This window comes from Salmo salar, chromosome 19 (assembly GCF_965601325.2).
Source record: "Salmo salar chromosome 19, fSalSal1, whole genome shotgun sequence".
NCBI lineage: Eukaryota > Metazoa > Chordata > Actinopteri > Salmoniformes > Salmonidae > Salmo > Salmo salar.
This window is the reverse complement of record NC_138309.1, coordinates 28,194,271-28,217,984: the sequence shown is the minus strand read 5'-3', so window position 1 is coordinate 28,217,984 and position 23,714 is coordinate 28,194,271. Positions and strand designations below refer to the sequence as shown.

Genomic DNA, 23,714 nt, shown 5'->3' with positions numbered 1-23,714 from the left:
TGTTAGGATAAGAGTCAGATCGTCGTCGCTTTACATTCAAGCGGTCCTCAGAACCTGTCCGGTTTATTGGGTTGGCGTCTAGTGAATGGACGGACAGTGACGAACTCAGGCCCTAGAGAGTGAGGTTGAGGGTTAAGTAAAAGTTTCATCGGCGCAACCGCCAAAACAGTCCCGACCCCTGGGTGGGTCCACAGTTCAATAGTTCTGATTCAGTGAGGTCATATAGTCAGTGAGATGTCTGGGATATCAGTGTCAGATATCAGGAGTCTTCCTAGGGAAGTCATCTCTCTCCTCACGCAATCAGCTGATTCAGTCCTACAGTTCCCTAGTGTTCAACCTGAGAGAAGTGAGATGGTTATTTGTGGTCCTTTTGTGGTCGGGCTGCGGTCATCCTCATCCTAATGGTTCTAGCATGTGCTCTCCAGTGGTCAAGGACCATGACCGCAGTGGTGAAATTAAGCAGGGTATTGTTGTTGTGCTTCTGGTGGGAAGGACATAGACGTCCTGGAAGGAAAACCAGGGGGAAAGGGAAAGCAACTTTGAACAAAAGCCTTGAAAGGACACGAGAAAAGGAAAGGAGACCTCTCTCTAGCCAAGGAGGGTAGAGCAATGGACCTGAGATTCTCTCTCTCTCTCTCTCTCTCTCTCTCTCTCTCTCTCTCTCTCTCTCTCTCTCCCGATTTTTCAGGAATGTTCTGTGGCCTTGACTTTCAAGGTATAAGCTGATAGGAATATCTTCGGGGGATGGAAAAGGGGGAAATTATGCAGCAGCCTCTCTCAGCAGTCTTTTAACAGGGGAGGCGAGCTCAGAAAGTTAAGGACAAATCTAGCCAAGATTTACAGTTTCAGATTTTTTCAAATGCATTTAAGTCTGCATTTATTTCTTCAGTATCTACAGATGTGCAGACTCTCCGTTAGATATCAAATCTAATGATATTTAATCTAAATAAATGGATTTAATTCAAACCACCTTTTATTATTCTGAGGCCTCAGTGGATATGCTGAGATCCTAAAAGCAACTAAATGAAATATTCAAAATGAGAAACAAAACATTTCCAAATTAAATTCACACAGTGAGCAGAAAGCAGCAGTTCCCATCTTACTTCGCAATGTCTCCTTATAAAGGGTTTTACCACAACCGAAAATCGACAAAACAATGGAAAACCGTTTGAAATGACGAGGGGAAAAATAGGAAGAAAGCACTTTCCACACTTTAAATGTCAAGTTTTACTAGGTGGGGTTTTGTAACTCAGGAGGGAGCTCTGGGTAGAGGAGTACTCCGGGTGTGTGAAGTGCATTGTGGTTATCATCACCTCTTTTCAGGGGGGATGGGTACAAATGTCAACTCTTCCAATCAGATTCTGCAACAGACTAGCGTCCTGTCCAGGGGGTGTACTTGTACATCATGCTGCCTCACACTACAGAAACAGGAGATAGGCTCCTGCCCTATGGGGCGTTCCGGCTCAGACAAGGCTTATAGTACTTTACTTCCTATCACTTTCTCCCTGCCTCGACATCTTTCACCTCTAAAGTATCCCAATTTGAAGAAACCCTTGCAAAAAGTGACTTTCAAACAGGACCTTTAAAAATGTACCTTAATCCCCCTCAAAGTGTGCAACAATTACTCAGAAAAGGATGGATTAAAAGGCATTTACTGTGTATGCAGATTGCCACCTGTAGTCTGGCTTCATAATAATAATAATAAACATATTTTATATAGCGCTTTTTTAATTATACAGATCATATCAAAGTCGCTTAAAAACAAAAGTACATGTGGTTCTTGGGCTGGATAATGGTGTTCAACAATGGCCTTCATAGTTCCTATCCATAATTTTGAGCACACCCCTATAACTTTTCGTATTAAAGTAATGGACTAAATCATATGACAAAACCGATGTCTTCAGCACAGCTGTGGATTCAGAGTTGGGAATTCTGTCACACTCCAACCCAATCCCATGTTACAGGATTGATGCTGTGCCTTCACTGATCCACACAGTACAACATAAATAAAGCTTTAAACATATCACTCTCACTCAAAGTCATCATCTGAAACTATATTTAGGTTTATATGGATGAGACTCAATATTCACATTTTCAGGGAGAGACTATTTATTTTATCAGGTCTGTTTTTGCTCAAGTAAAGTAGTGTGCACCCCAATTGGCACCCTGTTCCCTATGTGGTTAAAAGTAGTGCACTATATAGGGAATAGGGTGCCATTTGTGACGCAGGCCTAGAGTGTTATCATAATAGTTTAACCACCCTAAAGAGAGACAGTGGGCCAGTTTCCTCCAACGCTATATCTGTGTTACTCAGCATTACACTAACATCCTGTGTATTTCATACAACGGCGACGGCAATCTAATCTAACCAGCAAACCCAGGACACGCTTTCAAGAATATGTCCAAAGCGGGGACCTCAAAACATTGTGTTTGCTAACGGAAAGTGTAATATGGGATGCGTCCCAGATGGCACTTTATTCCCTATATAGGGCGACTACTTTTGACCAGGGTCCATAGGTTTCCATTTGGGGTGTTGCCATGGAGTCTGTCAGGCAGGCAAAGGGTAATTATAAATCACATTGTGATAATGAGTCATTAGCTTATGGTCACTGACAAGGATGGAGAAAAACTTGAAAAGAAATCATCCGAGGACGAGGGCCCAAGCTTTTCCAAAAAACGACTTACTGAGGTGGAATTTCATCCATATATCAAATATCGAACTAAAAACGTATCTTAATTAACAACTCTTCATAAGGACGGAGACAGCTTCCCGCTTCTTACCAACACAATGTCTGCATCCTAAATGGCACCCTATTCCCTATATAGTGCACTACTTTTTACCAGGGCTCATGGAGCTCTGGTCTAAAGTAGTGTACGATAAAAGGGAAAAGGCTCCCATATGAGACGGATGCAAATACTCAAAAAAGGATTTAGAGAAGCGAAGGCAAATGGATGTCCAATTAAACCATCCTGATAGGAAAGGCACATCAAGGGCTTATCACAATGTTTCACCCGCTCATCATTTAGCCACTAATTATGATTATCAGGGTGCTCCTCAGGTCGTTTCATCGCTCCGTCCTCCCTCGCTCCTGACTCATTCTTGCTGTTTCATGCTGATATCTTGTTGCTTAAACCCTCACGTGCTGATATCATGCTGGTAAACCCCTTACATAACACTATGGAAGCAAGGAGGAAGAAGACACTATAGGCAGATTGTGATGAAGCTGATCTAAGGTTCAGGTCCATAGCGACAAACGTTGATTTGCCTATGAGCATATAGAGACAAACAAAGGGACGTTACACACAGTATCGTGTTCAGAACGTATGACCTTCCACACACCCGGTCTTGTATCTTTAAAGATGCTGTTTCTGTGGGGGGGGAGACGACAATGTCTGCACAGGAATGTAAACAGTGAGAGGGTTTTCTATGGGAGGAGAGCGGAACGTTTGTCTTACCCCTGCTGGAGGGGGAGGAGATGGGAGAGGGGAGTCAACAAATTACTTCGCAAGTGATGAGGTGGAGTTCATGACTGTCTTTGGTTAAAAAGATGGGGGAATAAGGTTGAGGGATGTGTGTGAGTAGAACGTGTGTGTGTGCATGTGTGTGTTAGACGAGCATGTATTCAAAGACATTGACAATATTGATAAATGATTGTCCAAAAAAGTAATAAATAAAGAATTAAAGCCAAATGGTTGACGCTAGTTCAGTTTGACCCAACTCCAACCCTTTTCTCTGGATAAGCCACATTTACCCTCCCTTTAATAGAGGCTTGCTCCTCACAGCGCAGCCTCCTAAAAACAAATTTCATGTCTTGACAGATTTTCCATAAGCTCAGTGCCCAGCCCACGTCACCATAGGACAGGAAGCACATATTTCATCTATGGATAATCCCTGTGACATCCAGCATATAGGCTCCTATGAACTCCTTTAAATGCTGATGTCATTCTCTACCATGACCTAACAATAGAATGACAAAGAGTATGGAAGCCTGAAGATGTCAAAAAATAAATGATGAAATAAATAAGTGAAATGTTGAAATGTAAAAGAGAGCACAGCATCAGTGAAAGAAGGATTGGCTGTCTTTATGCCAGTCCTGTTTTCTTCATGTGCCTCCCTTCCATCCTATTAAAACGGTTTTGTAACCACAGTAAATTACCATTAGAAAACCCCATTGTGTATCTCATCATGTTTATGTAAGTGTGGACAACATTTCATATAACTGCTTCGGTCAAACAAATGTTCTTTCCAGCATTCAAGGATTATTGTTTTTGTCAGGATGTTGAATTACTAATATACTGTAGGGTTAAGATATAGAGGGAAAATGCTAGAACTACAGTATTATAAATAATTATTAGTTGAATAACTTTGACATTTGGCACCCTACTACACTATTTTCTGCTAGCCTGTCACTTTTCCTGGCACAAGTATTTAAAATGCGGCCATTACAAGCTGACCGAAAGCTTTTTCAACTGCAACCAAGAGCAATACAAACCCATGGTCTATTTGTGAAATGGCAATGGGCCTATCTTTGGTTTGTTTAAAGTGTCGACCGATGCGGTGCTCACTTACATCATGAAATGTTTTCAAAATTCACTCGTCCTGCCACCAAAGAAAGTGTTTTCCCTCCATTTTGCAAAAATACATTTTTTACCTATCCTTCTTCTTTGGGGAGGCAGGTAGCCTAGGGGTTAGAGCGTTGGACTAGTAAATGAAAGGTTGCAAGATCAAATCCCCGAGCTGACAAAGTAAACATTTCTCGTTCTGCCCCTGAACAAGGCAGTTAACCCACTGTTCCTAGGCCATCATTGAAAATAAGAATTTGTTAAATGAAGGTAAAATAAATAAAAAATTAAAGGAAATGATTTGGTTCATGATGAGGTCACTAAACAGTAGGGAGATGTTGATTAATGTAATATGAGATAATCCCTTGTTATCATATCCACCTCAATTATACAAACTCTGTTCTTGCCAAAAAGACACCTCCCATTCTTAACCCCAGATGATGTGTTGATTGATGGTAAACTACCTTGGGAGGCTTCTCTGATATCGAGTTCAGGATGAAAGCCCTAACAATGAAAATGTGGTGGGGCTCACATGACTGCAATGATGGTAACTAAGATAATCGACTATGATCGCTATCTGGTTCCAAGTCACAAAAGAAGCCTTGTGTATGAAGTCAGAATACCCCCATCCCCCCAGTCTTAACCCCAGATGATGTGTTGAAGAAACTCAACTCCAAAATCTTCTCCTTACACGGTATGAATCAGCAACTTACAGTCTCCTAGAAGTGCTTAGCCTTTAGGGCATCATCTTAAGTCTTTGGTGGTGATTAAATGGACAGATGAATTGGTTGATTGATTGATGGTAAACTACCTTGGGATGCTTTGCTGATATCGAGTTCAGGATGAAAGCCCCCCCACACACACTCCACCAAAAACTCCACACACACACCTCCAAGAACCACACACTAACTTCCAATAATTTTATCCAGTGCAGCGTTTCATCTTATTCAACGCTCCGACTCAAAATATGACCTCATATCAGAAGTCCTTTAACAGGGTTTGATCAAGCCACAAACCCCCAATGAGAGCTGACATTACTGACTATGTTGGCTGAGGGCCCAATGAGGACAGACATCGCTGATAGCATTGGTGGGTTAACACCTGGTCAGATCTTACTGGTCCTCATGCCGCTGGGCCAGGTGTGTTAACATAGAGCGTAATCCCTCTAGACAGCCATCCAAATCCATAGCCACAGACCCTCATCAACTGCTAGCTGTGACCCAGTTTGGTGTTTGATCCCAGGCATGGATGTGGAGTGAAGCCCCCACTGGGACTTTCTCTCGATGGAGTGTAGTCACGTGGTCAAGAACTTATTCAGTCAGGAAGGACACTCGCATCACAATATCATAAAGGACAGACATCTGGTGGCGACAATGATTGTGCTTCGGCTTGTTGATGTAGGTTACTGCCAAAATCCCTACCCTTCCATGTGCTAGCACTTAGACAAATAGCTTGATTTGGGTTCAACAGACAGCAAAGCCTTGCGTTACACTTAATAACAGTTTTCCATGCAGTTTTCATTTTAGTAAATTGGTGTCAATCCACAGTATCAGCAAAGAGCGGGCAAGAGAAAACTTGTGAGACGGCGGCCGTTTAGCATTGCCAGGCAGCAAGCGCCGGGCGGGATGAGGGATGGGGTGTGGGGACGAGGTGCGAGCTCATGTGACGAGACGTTCCTCTCCCTACGGGGAGCGGGGCTTAATAAACAAACCGCTGAGAAAGATTCAACAAATCTCAAATTTCACCACAGAGGATGTCTCAGCATATTGAAACGGAACGTGTATGAACTTATTGCTTTTAAGCAGAACTTCAGTTGGTTATTTTGACAAATCTATCAGTATTCTGTCCGAATTCTAAAATCTCAGCTATTGTTTTTATGGTATGAAGCACCTATTTAGCTAATCAATTGACTTGACTAACACATTTTTTTTAGGTTCATTTAAATCTGAATCTATTGCCTCTAAAGCAGTAGCAAGACATTTACTGGAGAGTACTGCAGTAGAAAAACTAGTAGAAAAATGACTGCAGAGAAAGTGCAGAGAAAGCAGTTACCAACTAACCCAGTGGAGTGATGCCCTGCCAATCAGTTATTAGGCTTATTAGAAACATCATGCAAACAGTAGGTCCAGCTTTTAAACACATTATGGTAATTTACGGAAATAGAGAAAAAACTAAGTTTACTGTGTTGACTTTGACGTTGAGTGAGATTCATGTCAAACATTTACATGTGAATGCCTGTTGAAAACGTTGTTATTCCATAAGGGTTCCACTCGGGCAACTGGCCCAACAACTCCAGATGTGAATCTACTTTAACTTGAGGATAACGCTGAAAATGTCCCAGGGTATCATGAAGCCAGCCTGGAAAATAGACTTCTGCTTCTCAAACCCACAGCAAAAATACTGAACATATCACTTCAGTTGCAGTGGATCTTGATATGGGCCTTCATTTCATTTTCATTTTTTTTGCCAGGATAGTACACTCAGCCACTGTTATCTAGGGAGTCTTAGTTTCCATTGGCCTAAAATGTACCGTTTAAAATTGGCATACTTCACCGACCACAACAAACAGACATTTCCTACAGTATATAAAGTATATCAAGCATTACACTGTAGCAGATCAACGTGATGTGAGGCTAGGATAGCTTCTTTTCTACAGTGACACTGATGTTCACTTTGAAAATAAGAATGCATCCCCAAAAGCCTATTCGATCCAGAAAGCAAACAGCATTCATATTTTTTTTAACGAGGCAAGTCATTTAAGAACAAATTCTTATTTACAATGACAGCCTAGCAACAGTGGATTATCTGCCTTGTTCAGGGGTAGAACGACAGATTTTTACCTTGTCAGCTCGAGGATTCGACCTAGCAACCTTTCGGTTACTGGCCCAACACTCTAAACACTAGGCTACCTGCCACCCAAAAATACATGGTCAAATGTAAATAAATCTGATACACAATTATCCATATCTCCCTAATAAGGAATAAGGAATCTCTCTGCTGTGATCTTGAAAAGCAAACTATGACAATACAGAAAGAAGCTGTCCACAACGTTGCCAGATCTGGTTTGATTTCAAAAGAGGGAGGGAGGACACTAGAAATGATAGCGAGTGAGCTTGAGTGTTGATAAAGCAACCATAATGCAACATTGTCTAAACTTCTGTCAATGTCAGTATCTCTTGGTGTATGACCCCAAACAACTCCTTCCCCATTGGTCTCATTAGACACACACAGCTATACACACATGACTCTCCCTCCAACATCCCACCACACACACTGGCTTCGTTCCATACCACCACACAACAGCAACAGACAACAACATCTTGCAGAGAGTTCAACACGTTTATACTTAGCATGCTGAAGGGGTAAGACAGTTGAGGCCTTAATATGTGATATTCTTCAACAATCAATGGCTCAATCAATCATTAGGGTTAAAAGCCCCAAAATGAATATACCAATCCCAGATTGCCCATTTTAAGACCACTTTTAAAGGAATATTTGAAAGTAATCAGGAGGAGTTAAAAACATATCACAATGTGCACAATCCTCTAGAAATGACAATCAGGTAAGCAATAAAGTAGAGAAGTGAAGTCTCACAAGCCCAGACTTGTCATGTTGTCCAGCTCCTACACTGGTCTGTGTGTAAGTGAGTGTGTGTGTGTGTATAAGCAAATGTATGTGTGTGTTTGTGTGTGTGTGAATATTTATGTATGCGCTGTGCGCGCATATAGAGATGCAGTTACTCACCTCTCGGGTGCTCTGTCATTCGTCCGAAATCAAACGGGACAACCGTGTGGGAGCAGTGAAACTCCTACAGAGGGACAGACACTGCAGTAGAAAACTTTCCTTCTCCTTGTCTGTACACATCCACTGTTCCTCCCTCCTTCTGTCTCTCTCCCCTCCCTCATTCCCTCACTTCAACACTTCCTGGGCTGTGTGTTTACGCTGGCTCCAATCAGCCCCTCCAAAGAGGTATGCCCCCCCCTCCCCTCCCCTCCCCCTTACCTCCTCCCTCAGTAAACAGCCATTGTTCAGCTTGTATATGTTCGGATGTGTGTGAGACTGTGTGTGTGTATGTGTGTGTATGTGTGTGTGTGCATGCATAGGTGTGTGTGTTGGTGTGCGTGTGAGTGCCCTCTTGAATAAGGTTTGTGTAACCTCTCGCCACTATCCAGAATTTGGCTCACCTCAATGAAACACTGTAAGTGAGAGGGGGACAGGGCTGGGAAGAGAAAGAGAGTGAGAGAGTGAATGAGTGAGAGTGTGTGAGAGAGAGAGAGAGAGAGAGAGAGAGAGAGAGAGAGAGGCGTTGGAGGCTAAAGGAAAACATGTGGACTTCCTGCTGGGTTGTCCTAGTGAGGCACACATTTTTAGAGTGGAGAGAGGGAGCAAGGGATGAAGGGAGGGGGTCTCAACCAAGGGGTGGGGGTGTGACTGGAACGTTCTCTCTAAATCCAACAGTTAGCTGTTACAAACCGCAGGCTTGGGCCATGCAGGGCTAACTGGGATCCAGTACAAGGCATCTGCTCTGAGGCCTGGCAAAGATTTTCACCACTAATACCCCCCCCCCACCTCTCTATCCCCCTACCCAACCCACAGCCATATCCCACCTCCAACCTAGCCCCTGACAAGCAGGGGAGGGAGAGAGTAAAGGGGTGAGAGATGACGAGGGAGAGGTGAGAGAACACAGGTTGACAGAAGCACTATAAGGAGACCTAGGCTGAATCCTAAATGGCACCATATTTCCCTGTTAGCTTTAGATTTTGAAGAAAATAAAACCGATCCGGTTTACAGCGCTTTGGTCTGCAATGCTTTATGCTAGAAACAAGCTGTAAAATACCCAAGAAAGACGTGACTCCGATGCATATGGGGCTATCTCAGTGTTTAGTTTCTTTGACATTGAGGCTGAGCTACAACCTTCTATAGCCGAGGATAAAAAAATGGGGAAGTAATCTAATTCTGTCACTATCAATTGATTAAGCTATTCATTTTCTGTACAACAGATGTTTATTTTACCAGGCAGGTCAGTTAAGAACAACCCAGACAGCTTTTAGGGAAACCCTTGTGACCTTCTCTCATTGGGTTGAGCCATGGAAGAAGAGTAACCAGCAGTTAAAGCTTTGATTATTCTGCGTCGGTCGGCCAACTCTGTCTGAGGTGGAAAGATGCAGTAGGCCTAACTTTTCAAAGTAGATTACCATGCTCAGATTCCTAATGACGTCTCAGATTTAATTATTTGCAAACAGGGACAGTTTGGTTGCAAACAAGACCTGCAAATACGACGATCGATTAATGCAATGCTTTTACTATAAACGAGATAATTCCACCCCTACTCTTGTCCATGGTGGTCTGTGAACCCACAACCTTCCGGCCCGCAGCCCTGTGTGCTATCAAAATTCCTGAGTTGCCATGTAATGCTTACAATACGATTAAAACAGTTGGTAAAAATACATATCTAAGGCTATGGTCTGTCCAAGAAGTGAGGGTAAACGTGAGGGTAAACGGTAGGCATGTTCTCCACTTTATGTTTTAATTATTATTTTGGGTATAGGGGAGGGTCACTTGTTTTTTTTTTTCAAGCGTTCAGGGAGGATTTAGGTCAAATATATTTTTGCTAAAGGGAGGGCCATCCATTTTCATTTCAGAGAGGTCAGATTTTCTCCATCACAGGAGGTTGGTGGCACGTTAATTGGGGAGAACGGGCTTGTGGTAATGGCTGGAGCGGAATAGTATCAAATGAATGGTACCATTCCCTGACTCCCTTCCAGCCATTATTAAAAGCCCTCAGTAGCCTCCACTGTTCTCCATGTAACCCTTATTATACATAACGTTCAATCCCTTAATTTAAAGCACAAACCAAAAATTCTAATTCCATGGTTTCACGATGGTCCAATGATGAGGCCTAGTACAATATGATACGTTTTCAGATTGTGCTAGAACATGTCTGCATGTCCCCTGTTCTTAATCGGTCACATCCAGACAGTACATCACCCCCCTCTTCCCATCATTCCTTTCCTTTCTTCTCCCTTCCTCAACTCACCTCTGCTCTTCCCTCTTCTCCTGTCATCTACCCACCTCTTCTCTTCCCTCTTCTCCTGTCATCTACCCACCTCTTCTCTTCCCTCTTCTCCTGTCATCTACCCACCTCTCTCTCTCTGGCATGGGAAACATATGTTAACATTGCCAAAGCAAGTGAAGTAGATTCTCTCTCTCTTCTCTTTTGCTCTCCCCTACTCTCCTCTCTTTCTTCTCTTCTCCTCTCTTCTTATCTCATCTCCTCTCCTCAACTCTCCTCTCCTCTCCTCTCTTTCTTCTCATCTCCTCTGCTCTCCTCAACTCGACCCAGCTCCACTACTCTCTCCAGGTCACTCTCAGAGCCATGCTGGATAACCACACAGTCAGATCAGGTTTCCTTCATCATGCCACAGTGACGGCCGGCTCTGGAAACATGAATCATGTTGAGTCTGAGTACAATGTGTTGGAGCTAACTGTGAATGCTAACTTCGATAGCTAACTTAGATCAGCCCCTGTTGAATAAGTATGGTGACAGAAACAACATTGTATGAGTGAATGTGTTTTCATCAGTCCCACTCTAGCTCAGGTGGGGGGAGATGAGAGGGAGTAGTTACCTGGGTGTTTATGTGTCAGTCTTTACCCCACAACCCATGAACATATGAAATGTGAGAAGGGGGTGAGTGGGGGGCGGATTGAGAAATTGATGGAGCTCAGATGTTGACTCTCTGAGCGAGTGATTTATGGAGCTTGGAGCAGGAAGGAAGTTGGATGAATGAGGATGATGCACAGAGTTGGGAGAGGGGGAGAAGACTCTGTGGTTACGTCCCAAAGGGCATCATATTCCCTGTATTGTCCCCTACTTTCGACCAGGGCCCATAGATTCAGCCCATAGGGCTCTGGTCAAAAATAGTGCACTAAATAGGGAAGAAGGTGCCATTTGGGACGCAAAACTCCGACGCCTCATCACGCAGGAAATCCCTTTACCTCACTTGTCTTCTGTACAAACACACAAACAGGCCCCCTCTCATCTGCCTCCCTCGCCAGAGACAAATCCCAGCTGCCAAATCCCTCCACAGTCTTTGCAGAGCCCAAACAAATGGAAAGGAGAAAAGAAGGTGAATGGAGGGAATGGAGAAAGGAGGTGAAGCATACACCTGAAGCTATTCAGACGTTATTTAGTCTGTTCTGAACCGTACACCTGAAGCTATTCAGACATATTATTCAGTCTGTTCTGAAGCTTCTGCTATTCTTCTAGAGAGCTAAGCATTCTGGGATGCTAGTTAAATGATCAATCAAATGTATTTATAAAGCCCTTCTTACATCAGCTGATAGCTCACAGTGCTGTACAGAAACCCAGCCTAAAACCCCAATCAGCAAGCAATGCAGGTGTAGAAGCACGGTGACTAGGAAAAACTCCCTAGAAAGGCCGATGCTAGTTGAATGAGCCACCTGTTTCATGTCACGGACTGCCTGACTGTGTGTGTGACTGCAGCAGCATCATTATATCCCTATAGTTCTGTTTTTAATGACTGTCTGTCCAGCTTTTTTCTCTCTCTCTCTCTCTCTCTCTCTCTCTCTCTCTCTCTCTCTCTCTCTCTCTCTCTCTCTCTCTCTCTCTCTCTCTCTCTCTCTCTCTCTCTCTCTCTCTCTCTCTCTCTCTCTCTCTCTCTCTCTCTCTCTCTCTCTCTCTCTCTCTCTCTCTCTCTCTCTCTCTCGGAGGGCATCATTCCACTTGCTCAAAACAGGGCTAGATTCAGTCCATATCGCGGAAATTCAGCGCAATATCGCAATTTAAAGGTGATTTCTGATTGAGCCGACATACTGTATGCAGTGTTTACTGGGAATGCATTCTCCGCGGGAACATTGCCTTTACATTTCAATCGCGCTATAGCGCTTAACTTTCACAACATGAATTGAGTTTGAGCCCAATGTGTCTAGTAGTGAGACTAGCGATGCATTTCCTGCGCTAGGATAAAGGGCACTGATCACCATAGAAATAGAATAACTACAACAGGTGTCCCCATTCAAGTCGATGGGTCTGTGACGTGTGGACCGTCGGACATTTTCAACGCACAGCCATAGGGCGGCAGGTAGCCTAACGGTTAAGAGCGTTGGGCCAGTAACCAAAAGGTCACTGGTTTAAATCCCTGAGCGGACTAGGTGAAAAATCTGTTGATGTGCCCTTGCGCAAGGCACTTAACCCCAGTTGCATCGCTCTGGATAAGGAGTGTCTGCTAACATGCGAAGCAGATTCTACTTGTGATTCAGCTCAGATCGTGCAGACTTTTACAGTTATTTATTTCAGATCAATCAAAGCCTCACTGGGCTGGTCTCCTTTTTAAAGCCCATTTTATAATCTCAAACGTGAGGCGGCGGTGGGATAATGTTTCTGGTAGTTCTACTGCAGTAACATCAGAGAGAATAAAGGAGACGGCATCGGTCAAAATCGTGATTTATGACCCTATGCGTCTGATTTATGACCCTATGTCCGGCTGGTTCGTACATGCCCAAATAAGGGCATCCGGTCTGGACATCCTGGCGGGAAGGTGTCACGTGGTTAGGGTCATATAGTTCTATCCTGTTCTGTCACGTGTTAGAGTGTGTGTTATATCTATATTGCATCTCTTTGAAGTTGTCATGATGATTGATGTGTAGGGCCCTCATTGAACTGGGGGGGTTGTGTTTGAACATTTCAAAGAGGATGACCCCACACCCCCCTATTTTATTGCTCTTAGGGTTGTTGTCTATGAATTAGGAATGTCCGGGGGGTTATGTGTTGGAGGCAGACGTCTTATAAATACGCCCCAGACACACATGCGGCCCCAGAACACTAAACAAGATTTTAAAAATAAACATGGATTTTGGTAAAGCAGTGATGACCGTAACAACGGAAGCAGGACCTCGGTTGAAACATAGAGAAAAGACCCAGTATAAAGCAACAATATACGACGCGCCAAAAAAGCGGTTTATATGTGTGTGTAGAACCCAAATACCTCCCGCAACTGCACTGAAAGATCAAGTGATGATGTCTAATGGACAGCACTGGGGGTATCAGTTTGATTACCCGGCCCGTAGAGTGAAACTCTATACTGTAGCCGAAGGTGGAGAATATACAGACCAGACTTTAGGAGTGGACTATGGGGTTGAAGACTGGGCGGTTTTTCGCAAGGTTTTGTGTCCCGAACTGAGAGTTATCACCAAGGGGTATAGCTTGTTCACGGGCTACGAGACCCGTTGGGAAGGTACCCCAGACTCCTCAGGAAGAGTATTTCACAGGGTGAAAATACAGAGAAAGAATGGACTTCCATGTGGCTGCGTGGAGTTCTATATCAGCAACGAGGAAACTCGCAACCAAAACATTCGTGATGGTGGCCTGACTGGGGATTTCAGGTTGCGCATGCTTATTCCTTTTAAAAGTTGGGATCTAATGGAATTGAGCATGTTAGAGTTGTTGGACGTTCTTTTTGTACAGAGCCAACAGTGGCAGAGCATTGTTCGGCTAAGGAAGTGCATAATATATACGAATCCTGAGGATTATGATTCAAAGGAATCCCAAGAAGGCTCATCCTCAGAAGGGTCAGCCCCGAAGAAAACTAAGTACGCGGCTGCGTTAACCACGCCCTGACCCCACCCAAAGGCCTGGTTCTACAATAAAAGGAGGTCCGTTAAAGCCTCCACTTCTTCATTTCAGCATATACCATGGATATTCCTACAACATACCTGGACTCTGATACGTCATGGGGGCCAGACCCTAAGGACTGTATGCCTCGCAGCCAACCATTCTACTCCCCCCAGCCAAGACCCTCGACACCCCCTACATGTCCACAGCCTGAGGATGTGTTTGATGGGGTGGTCAGTACTATTTTTGTGGACACCATCAAGGCCTCTGTAGCCACACTTTTAAACGTGGTGATTGGAGAGTATATACGTGAAAAATGCATCGGTTGTGAGATCAATCACCCCAGCCAGCGCCGGCATCCGTGTTTATACGAGCCCCCAAAATACTACTTCTTCAACCATTTTGAGGAGCTGGTGAAAAGACTGTGGTCCTGCAGGTTTATACCTGCGCTGGTCAGAGCCCTGGAGTCTATGGGTCTTGTGCCTTCTATTCCCAGAGTTTACGGGGTAACCGAGGCTTACCTACATGAACTGAAGGAGGCGATCTACATCCACGAGAAACTCAAAGAAATCCGACAAACCCTGGTGGACGACAACAAATACCGGGAAGCTGTGGTGGAGGACGTGATGACTTTCTGGCTCAACAAAACCCCAGAGACCGAGTGACAATACCTATTGGTTATTTAGATGTAAAGCAATGGGGAACTATATACATACGTTGTTAGAGAGAATAAATACGTTTTTTCTTTTGAGAGAACTTACAAATGTGATGCATCAAATTATTGAAAATAAAGTGAACAATGTATCATTCTACACAACCCATAATACCTGGGCTAATGTAGAGCGTGTGCTAAAAATGGAGCAAATCATGAATCATGTACGACATACGGGCGAGAGTATGCAATGGACACAACTGGTCTCCCGTCTTGTGGATGATTCTGAAGAACTAGAAACAAACTTGTCTAAGATTTTAGTTTATTTGTTTGAAACACCGTTTAATTGTAACATGTATCACATGTGTTGTTTATATACTTATATATCTGATGTGTGTGTTTTAAAAATTCAGCGACAAAAGCCTGTAAATCTAAACCAAATATACAGGGTGTTGCATGCTGGGATCATTGAGAAAACGGGGACAAGTATCCTGCAACTAATCCTAAATTGTCTGTATATGTAATACATGATGTTTGCAAAAATAAAAATACATATTTTTTTTTTTTAAATGAAACTGAAATGTTGTCGTTATTTGAAAGTGGCTCAGTAACGTTATTGTACCTCAGAGAGGCAGGAAGGATGGCGGAGCAGATGTTGAAAAAGGTGTATTACACCCCCTCTAACCCTGGGTCTTATGGGGGTAAGGAGCGTTTACAGAGAGCTTTGGCCGAGGGAACAGGTAGCCGGTTAGGCGTTGCTCAAGTGGATGATTGGTTAGCCGCGCAGGATGCTTATACTCTGCATAAACCTGTACGAAAACAATTTCCAAGAAATAGAGTTTTTTTCGACTCATGCCCTGTCCCAGTTTCAGGCGGATCTATGTGACATGCAGGCCCATGCAGATAAAAATGATGGAAATCGATACATGCTAACGGTTATAGATATTTTCTCTAAAATGGCCTTTGTAAGGGTCTTAAGAAATAAGAGTGGGGCAGAGGTGACCAGGGCCTTTGAATCTATCTTGAAGGATGGAGGAGTCCCCAAGAAAGTGCAGACTGATGGCGGAAAATAATTTTTTAATAATACTTTTCAGAAACTCATGAAGAAGCATAATATAGTACATTTTGCTACTGGCTCGGATTTGAAAGCTTCAGTTGTCGAACGCTTTAACCGCACTCTGAAGGAGCGGATGTGGAAATATTTTACAGCTCACAACACGCATAGATATATCGATATAGTTCAAGATTTAGTAAAGAGTTACAACTACAGCTACCATAAGAGTATAAGGATGAAGCCCGCAGAGGTCTCTTCTGAAAACTCTTTTCAAGTCTTTAAAAATCTGTATGGTTTGTTCCCCCTTCGCCGTAAGAAAAAAATTGATTTTAAATTCATAGTGGGGGACATGGTACGTATATCAAAGTTGAGGGGTGTTTTCGACAAGAAATATGAGCAAGGTTATAGTGACGAAGTGTTCACCGTTACCGAATGTCTACCTCGCATACCCCCTGTCTACAAATTAAAAGATTATGACGGGGAGCTTATAGAGGGATCGTTTTACGAGAAGGAGCTACAGAAGGTACAGGTGGTTAAAGACAAAGTCTTTCACGTGGAGGAAATTCTAGATCATAAGAGAGAAAGGGGCAAAAAATGGGTCTTGGTCCGTTGGAAAAACTGGCCCCAAAAGTTTAACAGTTGGGTTTTAGAGCAAGATGTGGTGGAGGCAACGGGGGGTTAACTTAAACCCTCAGGCATGATAAATACATCGTCATTCGCGTGTACACAGGAGTGCATCATGGAACATAGCGGCTTCTACCTGACCCTCCCCAGTAATGCGTCTGCACACATATATAGTAAGAACCAAAGTTCTAATTATACAACCAACTTTCCAAAGCCTATAGAGTTATCCGAGGCCTGGGAAGTAGGTCTCAGCGAGATTACATACCCCCACAGCTGGTATAATATCAAAGAGAAGGACCGGGATTTTTATTGCAAAAGGATATCGGAACCTGTGAAACTTATAAAGATTAAAAAAGGGTTCTATAGAACCGTCGACAGGATCGTCTCAGAGTTGAATGAACTCCTAACCCAGAACAATACGGAAATACTCTTGAGCTACAACATTATTCATAAACGTGTACAAATCTCAGGGACTGCGGATAGGGGTATAAAGACCACCGGTAATTTAGCCTACATGTTGGGGCTGGTTCCCAATAAATGGACGTATGTGAAAGATAAATTAACCCCATTCCCTGCGGATATACATGCAGGGTTTTACAACATATTTGTGTATACCGACATCATATCATATCAGAGGGTAGGAGACAGTTGTGTGCCCCTCCTGAGAACAGTTCATATAGAGGGAAAGGATGGAGGGATAGTCACTGTCATCTACGACAAGCCACACTACGTACCTGTAAGCAAGAAATATATTGAGAACATTTTGGTTGAGCTTAAAACGGATCAGAACGAAAACATCGAATTTACTTATGGTAAAACGATTGTAAAACTCCACTTTAGGCCCTCCAAAGCCTCTCTACATATATAATATCTTATGCTTTCACCAAAAAGCTATTTTGCAATATTCTAAGTACATAGCCCAGGCATCACGGGCTAGCTATTTAGACACCCGGCAAGTTTAGCACTCACCATAATCATATTTACTATTATAAAAGTTTGATTACCTTTTGTTGTCTTCGTCAGAATGCACTCCCAGGACTACTACTTCAATAACAAATGTTGGTTTGGTCCAAAATAATCCATCGTTATATCCGAATAGCGGCGTTTTGTTCGTGCGTTCCAGACACTATCCGAAATGGTAAAGAAGGGTCGCACGCATGGCGCAATTCGTGACAAAAAAATTCTAAATATTCCATTACCGTACTTCGAAGCATGTCAACCTCTGTTTAAAATCAATTTTTATGCCATTTTTCTAGTAGAACAGCGATAATATTCCGACCGGGAATCTCCTTTTCGGCAAACAGAGGAAAAAATCACAAAGACGGGGGCGGTCAGGTCACGCGCCTAAGCCCAGAGTCCCTTGATCGGCCACTTGAGAAAGGCAATAATGTGTTTCAGCCTGGGGCTGGGATGACGACATTCAGGTTTTTCCCGGGCTCTGAGCGCCTATGGACGACGTAGGAAGTGTCACGTTAGAGCAGAGATCCTTAGTAAAAGATAGAGATGGCAAAGAAGTTCCAGAAATGGTCAGACAGGCCACTTCCTGTAAAGGAATCTCTCAGGTTTTGACCTGCCATTTGAGTTCTGTTATACTCACAGACACCATTCAAACAGTTTTAGAAACTTTAGGGTGTTTTCTATCCATATGTAATAAGTATATGCATATTCTAGTTACTGGGTAGGAGTGGTAACCAGATTAAATCGGGTACGTTTTTTATCCAGCCGTGTCAATACTGCCCCCTAGCCCTAACAGGTTAAATTGCGGTTGGAAAGCCTTAGCAGGGACCTGACGTCCGTCCTGACAGAGAGCTACATACTCTGCATTGAAGTGTTGAAAATTAAATGGGTTTTTATGTAAGCTGCCCGTATTAGAGGCGTGATCAACCAAACCTATAACCACATAGCGGGGTAAAGGGCCTAGAAAAAGGTTTTCCTGACTGCAGATTCTACTGCCCACAGGTATGCTAAAGGTTTTCATGGTAATTCTTTGGAGAGGGTATAGGGCATTTCCTTTCATCAAAGCCTGTGTCTGACCCAGACGAACTGCCGGAGATAGACACTTTTTTAATAAAAAGCGTTGCCCCCAACACTTTTAAACTAAAGTCCCCGTCTTGGGCAGACATCAGACAAAACTCCTCCTTGGCCCTGGTTAATTTGAGTCTTAAATCAACCGAATTTAAGAGTATAGTTCTTGAAAGAAAATGTCAGAGTGTATAGGCCCTAGCAGATGAAACTCTCGAGATTCGACACAGTAGCGAGCGCGTGCCTCCAGTCCTTTGTTTGCACCGGTGGAAGGGTCTATCGATTCCATAGAGACTCCTGCAGTATCCTTGCTAAACAGCCCGGCGCTGAATTGTGTCTTGAGAGTGTCTTCGGAGTAGTTGAGTAAACACTCCATGATGGCCCTATAGGGGTATGTGGCACTGCTTTGACTGATTAGACGTTCACCCAAAGTCACATCCACTTGGGAGAAGATGGTGGCCAAGGGGTAATTAATGAGACTCACTTTGGCATCGTTTGCAATATTAGTACCATCTCTTTTGGTCACTTTTAGACGTAAATGCACCAAGGTGTTGTTGAGGTCCAGATAGTTGTCACCATGGCCTGGTATGAAAAATTCTATAGGACAGTTGTCAGTAATGGCAGAGAGTGGGGCTATCTCCACATAACTGGACCTATCTATTGAATGTTGGGTTAAGGGGGCCGTGAAAAGATCGAGCTCTGTCTTTATAGCTTCAGAGGACATGCGGTGTAAAAGAGCCATGTTTCTTGGTTCTTTTAGAAAATACTTCCGAGTATTCTTTTTGTCGTTTTAGGTCCAGACCTCCTCACTTTACCACGTCTTTGACTTACTGAGTTTCTTTTAACGGTTAACCTCTGCTTTTTAGGGGCAGGCCTGCGCCTTATACCTGGAGGTCTCTTTTTTGGTCTTCGAGACAACATCATAAGCCCCGAGCCTTCTTGATGCTCGGCATCTGGTGACGCCCTTCGGTTCATAGCATTGGCTACAACCTGACTTACTATATTTTTAGCCGCTAATTTTAAATGCGGTTTGGCTATGCTGAGGCCTCTCTTCATAAACGGTAAAACCATCCTAAAGAGGTTACGAAATATACCGCCAATCCCCGAACCGTACATGGTCGGGGATCCATGATAGCCGGGTAACCCATTACCCACTTGACCAACATAGTATGAGACGTAGCGGTTAGGGTCGAGATGGTGGTTTTGTTCCATAACCATTTTTAATTTATTTTGTATTATGTTTATAATTTTTTTTTTAAAACTATATAAAAATTATAATATATAATACTAATAAGATATTATATATGTAGAGAGGCTTTGGAGGGCCTAAAGTGGAGTTTTACAATCGTTTTACCATAAGTAAATTCGATGTTTTCGTTCTGATCCGTTTTAAGCTCAACCAAAATGTTCTCAATATATTTCTTGCTTACAGGTACGTAGTGTGGCTTGTCGTAGATGACAGTGACTATCCCTCCATCCTTTCCCTCTATATGAACTGTTCTCAGGAGGGGCACACAACTGTCTCCTACCCTCTGATATGATATGATGTCGGTATACACAAATATGTTGTAAAACCCTGCATGTATATCCGCAGGGAATGGGGTTAATTTATCTTTCACATACGTCCATTTATTGGGAACCAGCCCCAACATGTAGGCTAAATTACCGGTGGTCTTTATACCCCTATCCGCAGTCCCTGAGATTTGTACACGTTTATGAATAATGTTGTAGCTCAAGAGTATTTCCGTATTGTTCTGGGTTAGGAGTTCATTCAACTCTGAGACGATCCTGTCGACGGTTCTATAGAACCCTTTTTTAATCTTTATAAGTTTCACAGGTTCCGATATCCTTTTGCAATAAAAATCCCGGTCCTTCTCTTTGATATTATACCAGCTGTGGGGGTATGTAATCTCGCTGAGACCTACTTCCCAGGCCTCGGATAACTCTATAGGCTTTGGAAAGTTGGTTGTATAATTAGAACTTTGGTTCTTACTATATATGTGTGCAGACGCATTACTGGGGAGGGTCAGGTAGAAGCCGCTATGTTCCATGATGCACTCCTGTGTACACGCGAATGACGATGTATTTATCATGCCTGAGGGTTTAAGTTAACCCCCCGTTGCCTCCACCACATCTTGCTCTAAAACCCAACTGTTAAACTTTTGGGGCCAGTTTTTCCAACGGACCAAGACCCATTTTTTGCCCCTTTCTCTCTTATGATCTAGAATTTCCTCCACGTGAAAGACTTTGTCTTTAACCACCTGTACCTTCTGTAGCTCCTTCTCGTAAAACGATCCCTCTATAAGCTCCCCGTCATAATCTTTTAATTTGTAGACAGGGGGTATGCGAGGTAGACATTCGGTAACGGTGAACACTTCGTCACTATAACCTTGCTCATATTTCTTGTCGAAAACACCCCTCAACTTTGATATACGTACCATGTCCCCCACTATGAATTTAAAATCAATTTTTTTCTTACGGCGAAGGGGGAACAAACCATACAGATTTTTAAAGACTTGAAAAGAGTTTTCAGAAGAGACCTCTGCGGGCTTCATCCTTATACTCTTATGGTAGCTGTAGTTGTAACTCTTTACTAAATCTTGAACTATATCGATATATCTATGCGTGTTGTGAGCTGTAAAATATTTCCACATCCGCTCCTTCAGAGTGCGGTTAAAGCGTTCGACAACTGAAGCTTTCAAATCCGAGCCAGTAGCAAAATGTACTATATTATGCTTCTTCATGAGTTTCTGAAAAGTATTATTAAAAAATTATTTTCCGCCATCAGTCTGCACTTTCTTGGGGACTCCTCCATCCTTCAAGATAGATTCAAAGGCCCTGGTCACCTCTGCCCCACTCTTATTTCTTAAGACCCTTACAAAGGCCATTTTAGAGAAAATATCTATAACCGTTAGCATGTATCGATTTCCATCATTTTTATCTGCATGGGCCTGCATGTCACATAGATCCGCCTGAAACTGGGACAGGGCATGAGTCGAAAAAAACTCTATTTCTTGGAAATTGTTTTCGTACAGGTTTATGCAGAGTATAAGCATCCTGCGCGGCTAACCAATCATCCACTTGAGCAACGCCTAACCGGCTACCTGTTCCCTCGGCCAAAGCTCTCTGTAAACGCTCCTTACCCCCATAAGACCCAGGGTTAGAGGGGGTGTAATACACCTTTTTCAACATCTGCTCCGCCATCCTTCCTGCCTCTCTGAGGTACAATAACGTTACTGAGCCACTTTCAAATAACGACAACATTTCAGTTTCATTTAAAAAAAAAAAATATGTATTTTTATTTTTGCAAACATCATGTATTACATATACAGACAATTTAGGATTAGTTGCAGGATACTTGTCCCCGTTTTCTCAATGATCCCAGCATGCAACACCCTGTATATTTGGTTTAGATTTACAGGCTTTTGTCGCTGAATTTTTAAAACACACACATCAGATATATAAGTATATAAACAACACATGTGATACATGTTACAATTAAACGGTGTTTCAAACAAATAAACTAAAATCTTAGACAAGTTTGTTTCTAGTTCTTCAGAATCATCCACAAGACGGGAGACCAGTTGTGTCCATTGCATACTCTCGCCCGTATGTCGTACATGATTCATGATTTGCTCCATTTTTAGCACACGCTCTACATTAGCCCAGGTATTATGGGTTGTGTAGAATGATACATTGTTCACTTTATTTTCAATAATTTGATGCATCACATTTGTAAGTTCTCTCAAAAGAAAAAACGTATTTATTCTCTCTAACAACGTATGTATATAGTTCCCCATTGCTTTACATCTAAATAACCAATAGGTATTGTCACTCGGTCTCTGGGGTTTTGTTGAGCCAGAAAGTCATCACGTCCTCCACCACAGCTTCCCGGTATTTGTTGTCGTCCACCAGGGTTTGTCGGATTTCTTTGAGTTTCTCGTGGATGTAGATCGCCTCCTTCAGTTCATGTAGGTAAGCCTCGGTTACCCCGTAAACTCTGGGAATAGAAGGCACAAGACCCATAGACTCCAGGGCTCTGACCAGCGCAGGTATAAACCTGCAGGACCACAGTCTTTTCACCAGCTCCTCAAAATGGTTGAAGAAGTAGTATTTTGGGGGCTCGTATAAACACGGATGCCGGCGCTGGCTGGGGTGATTGATCTCACAACCGATGCATTTTTCACGTATATACTCTCCAATCACCACGTTTAAAAGTGTGGCTACAGAGGCCTTGATGGTGTCCACAAAAATAGTACTGACCACCCCATCAAACACATCCTCAGGCTGTGGACATGTAGGGGGTGTCGAGGGTCTTGGCTGGGGGGAGTAGAATGGTTGGCTGCGAGGCATACAGTCCTTAGGGTCTGGCCCCCATGACGTATCAGAGTCCAGGTATGTTGTAGGAATATCCATGGTATATGCTGAAATGAAGAAGTGGAGGCTTTAACGGACCTCCTTTTATTGTAGAACCAGGCCTTTGGGTGGGGTCAGGGCGTGGTTAACGCAGCCGCGTACTTAGTTTTCTTCGGGGCTGACCCTTCTGAGGATGAGCCTTCTTGGGATTCCTTTGAATCATAATCCTCAGGATTCGTATATATTATGCACTTCCTTAGCCGAACAATGCTCTGCCACTGTTGGCTCTGTACAAAAAGAACGTCCAACAACTCTAACATGCTCAATTCCATTAGATCCCAACTTTTAAAAGGAATAAGCATGCGCAACCTGAAATCCCCAGTCAGGCCACCATCACGAATGTTTTGGTTGCGAGTTTCCTCGTTGCTGATATAGAACTCCACGCAGCCACATGGAAGTCCATTCTTTCTCTGTATTTTCACCCTGTGAAATACTCTTCCTGAGGAGTCTGGCGTACCTTCCCAACGGGTCTCGTAGCCCGTGAACAAGCTATACCCCTTGGTGATAACTCTCAGTTCGGGACACAAAACCTTGCGAAAAACCGCCCAGTCTTCAACCCCATAGTCCACTCCTAAAGTCTGGTCTGTATATTCTCCACCTTCGGCTACAGTATAGAGTTTCACTCTACGGGCCGGGTAATCAAACTGATACCCCCAGTGCTGTCCATTAGACATCATCACTTGATCTTTCAGTGCAGTTGCGGGAGGTATTTGGGTTCTACACACACATATAAACCGCTTTTTTGGCGCGTC

General features: G+C 43.3%; 1 protein-coding gene across 14 annotated transcripts in view; it reads right to left on the bottom strand.

Moving 5' to 3' along the window:
• LOC106578639 (sickle tail protein homolog) overlaps window positions 1-23,714 on the bottom strand; it is a 204,755-nt gene that overhangs the window by 128,954 nt on the left and 52,087 nt on the right. For 2 of the 14 annotated variants that reach the window (XM_014157658.3, XM_014157660.3), the window contains exon 1: window positions 8,308-8,460. The exons of 11 other annotated variants lie outside the window; for them this stretch is intronic. In XM_014157658.3, coding sequence (XP_014013133.3) covers window positions 8,308-8,326 — 19 coding nt within the window. In that variant the 5' untranslated portion in view covers window positions 8,327-8,460. Of the gene's footprint in view, window positions 1-8,307; window positions 8,461-23,714 lie in introns of those variants that run through there. One more of the 14 variants, XM_014157671.3, reaches the window with a different exon arrangement.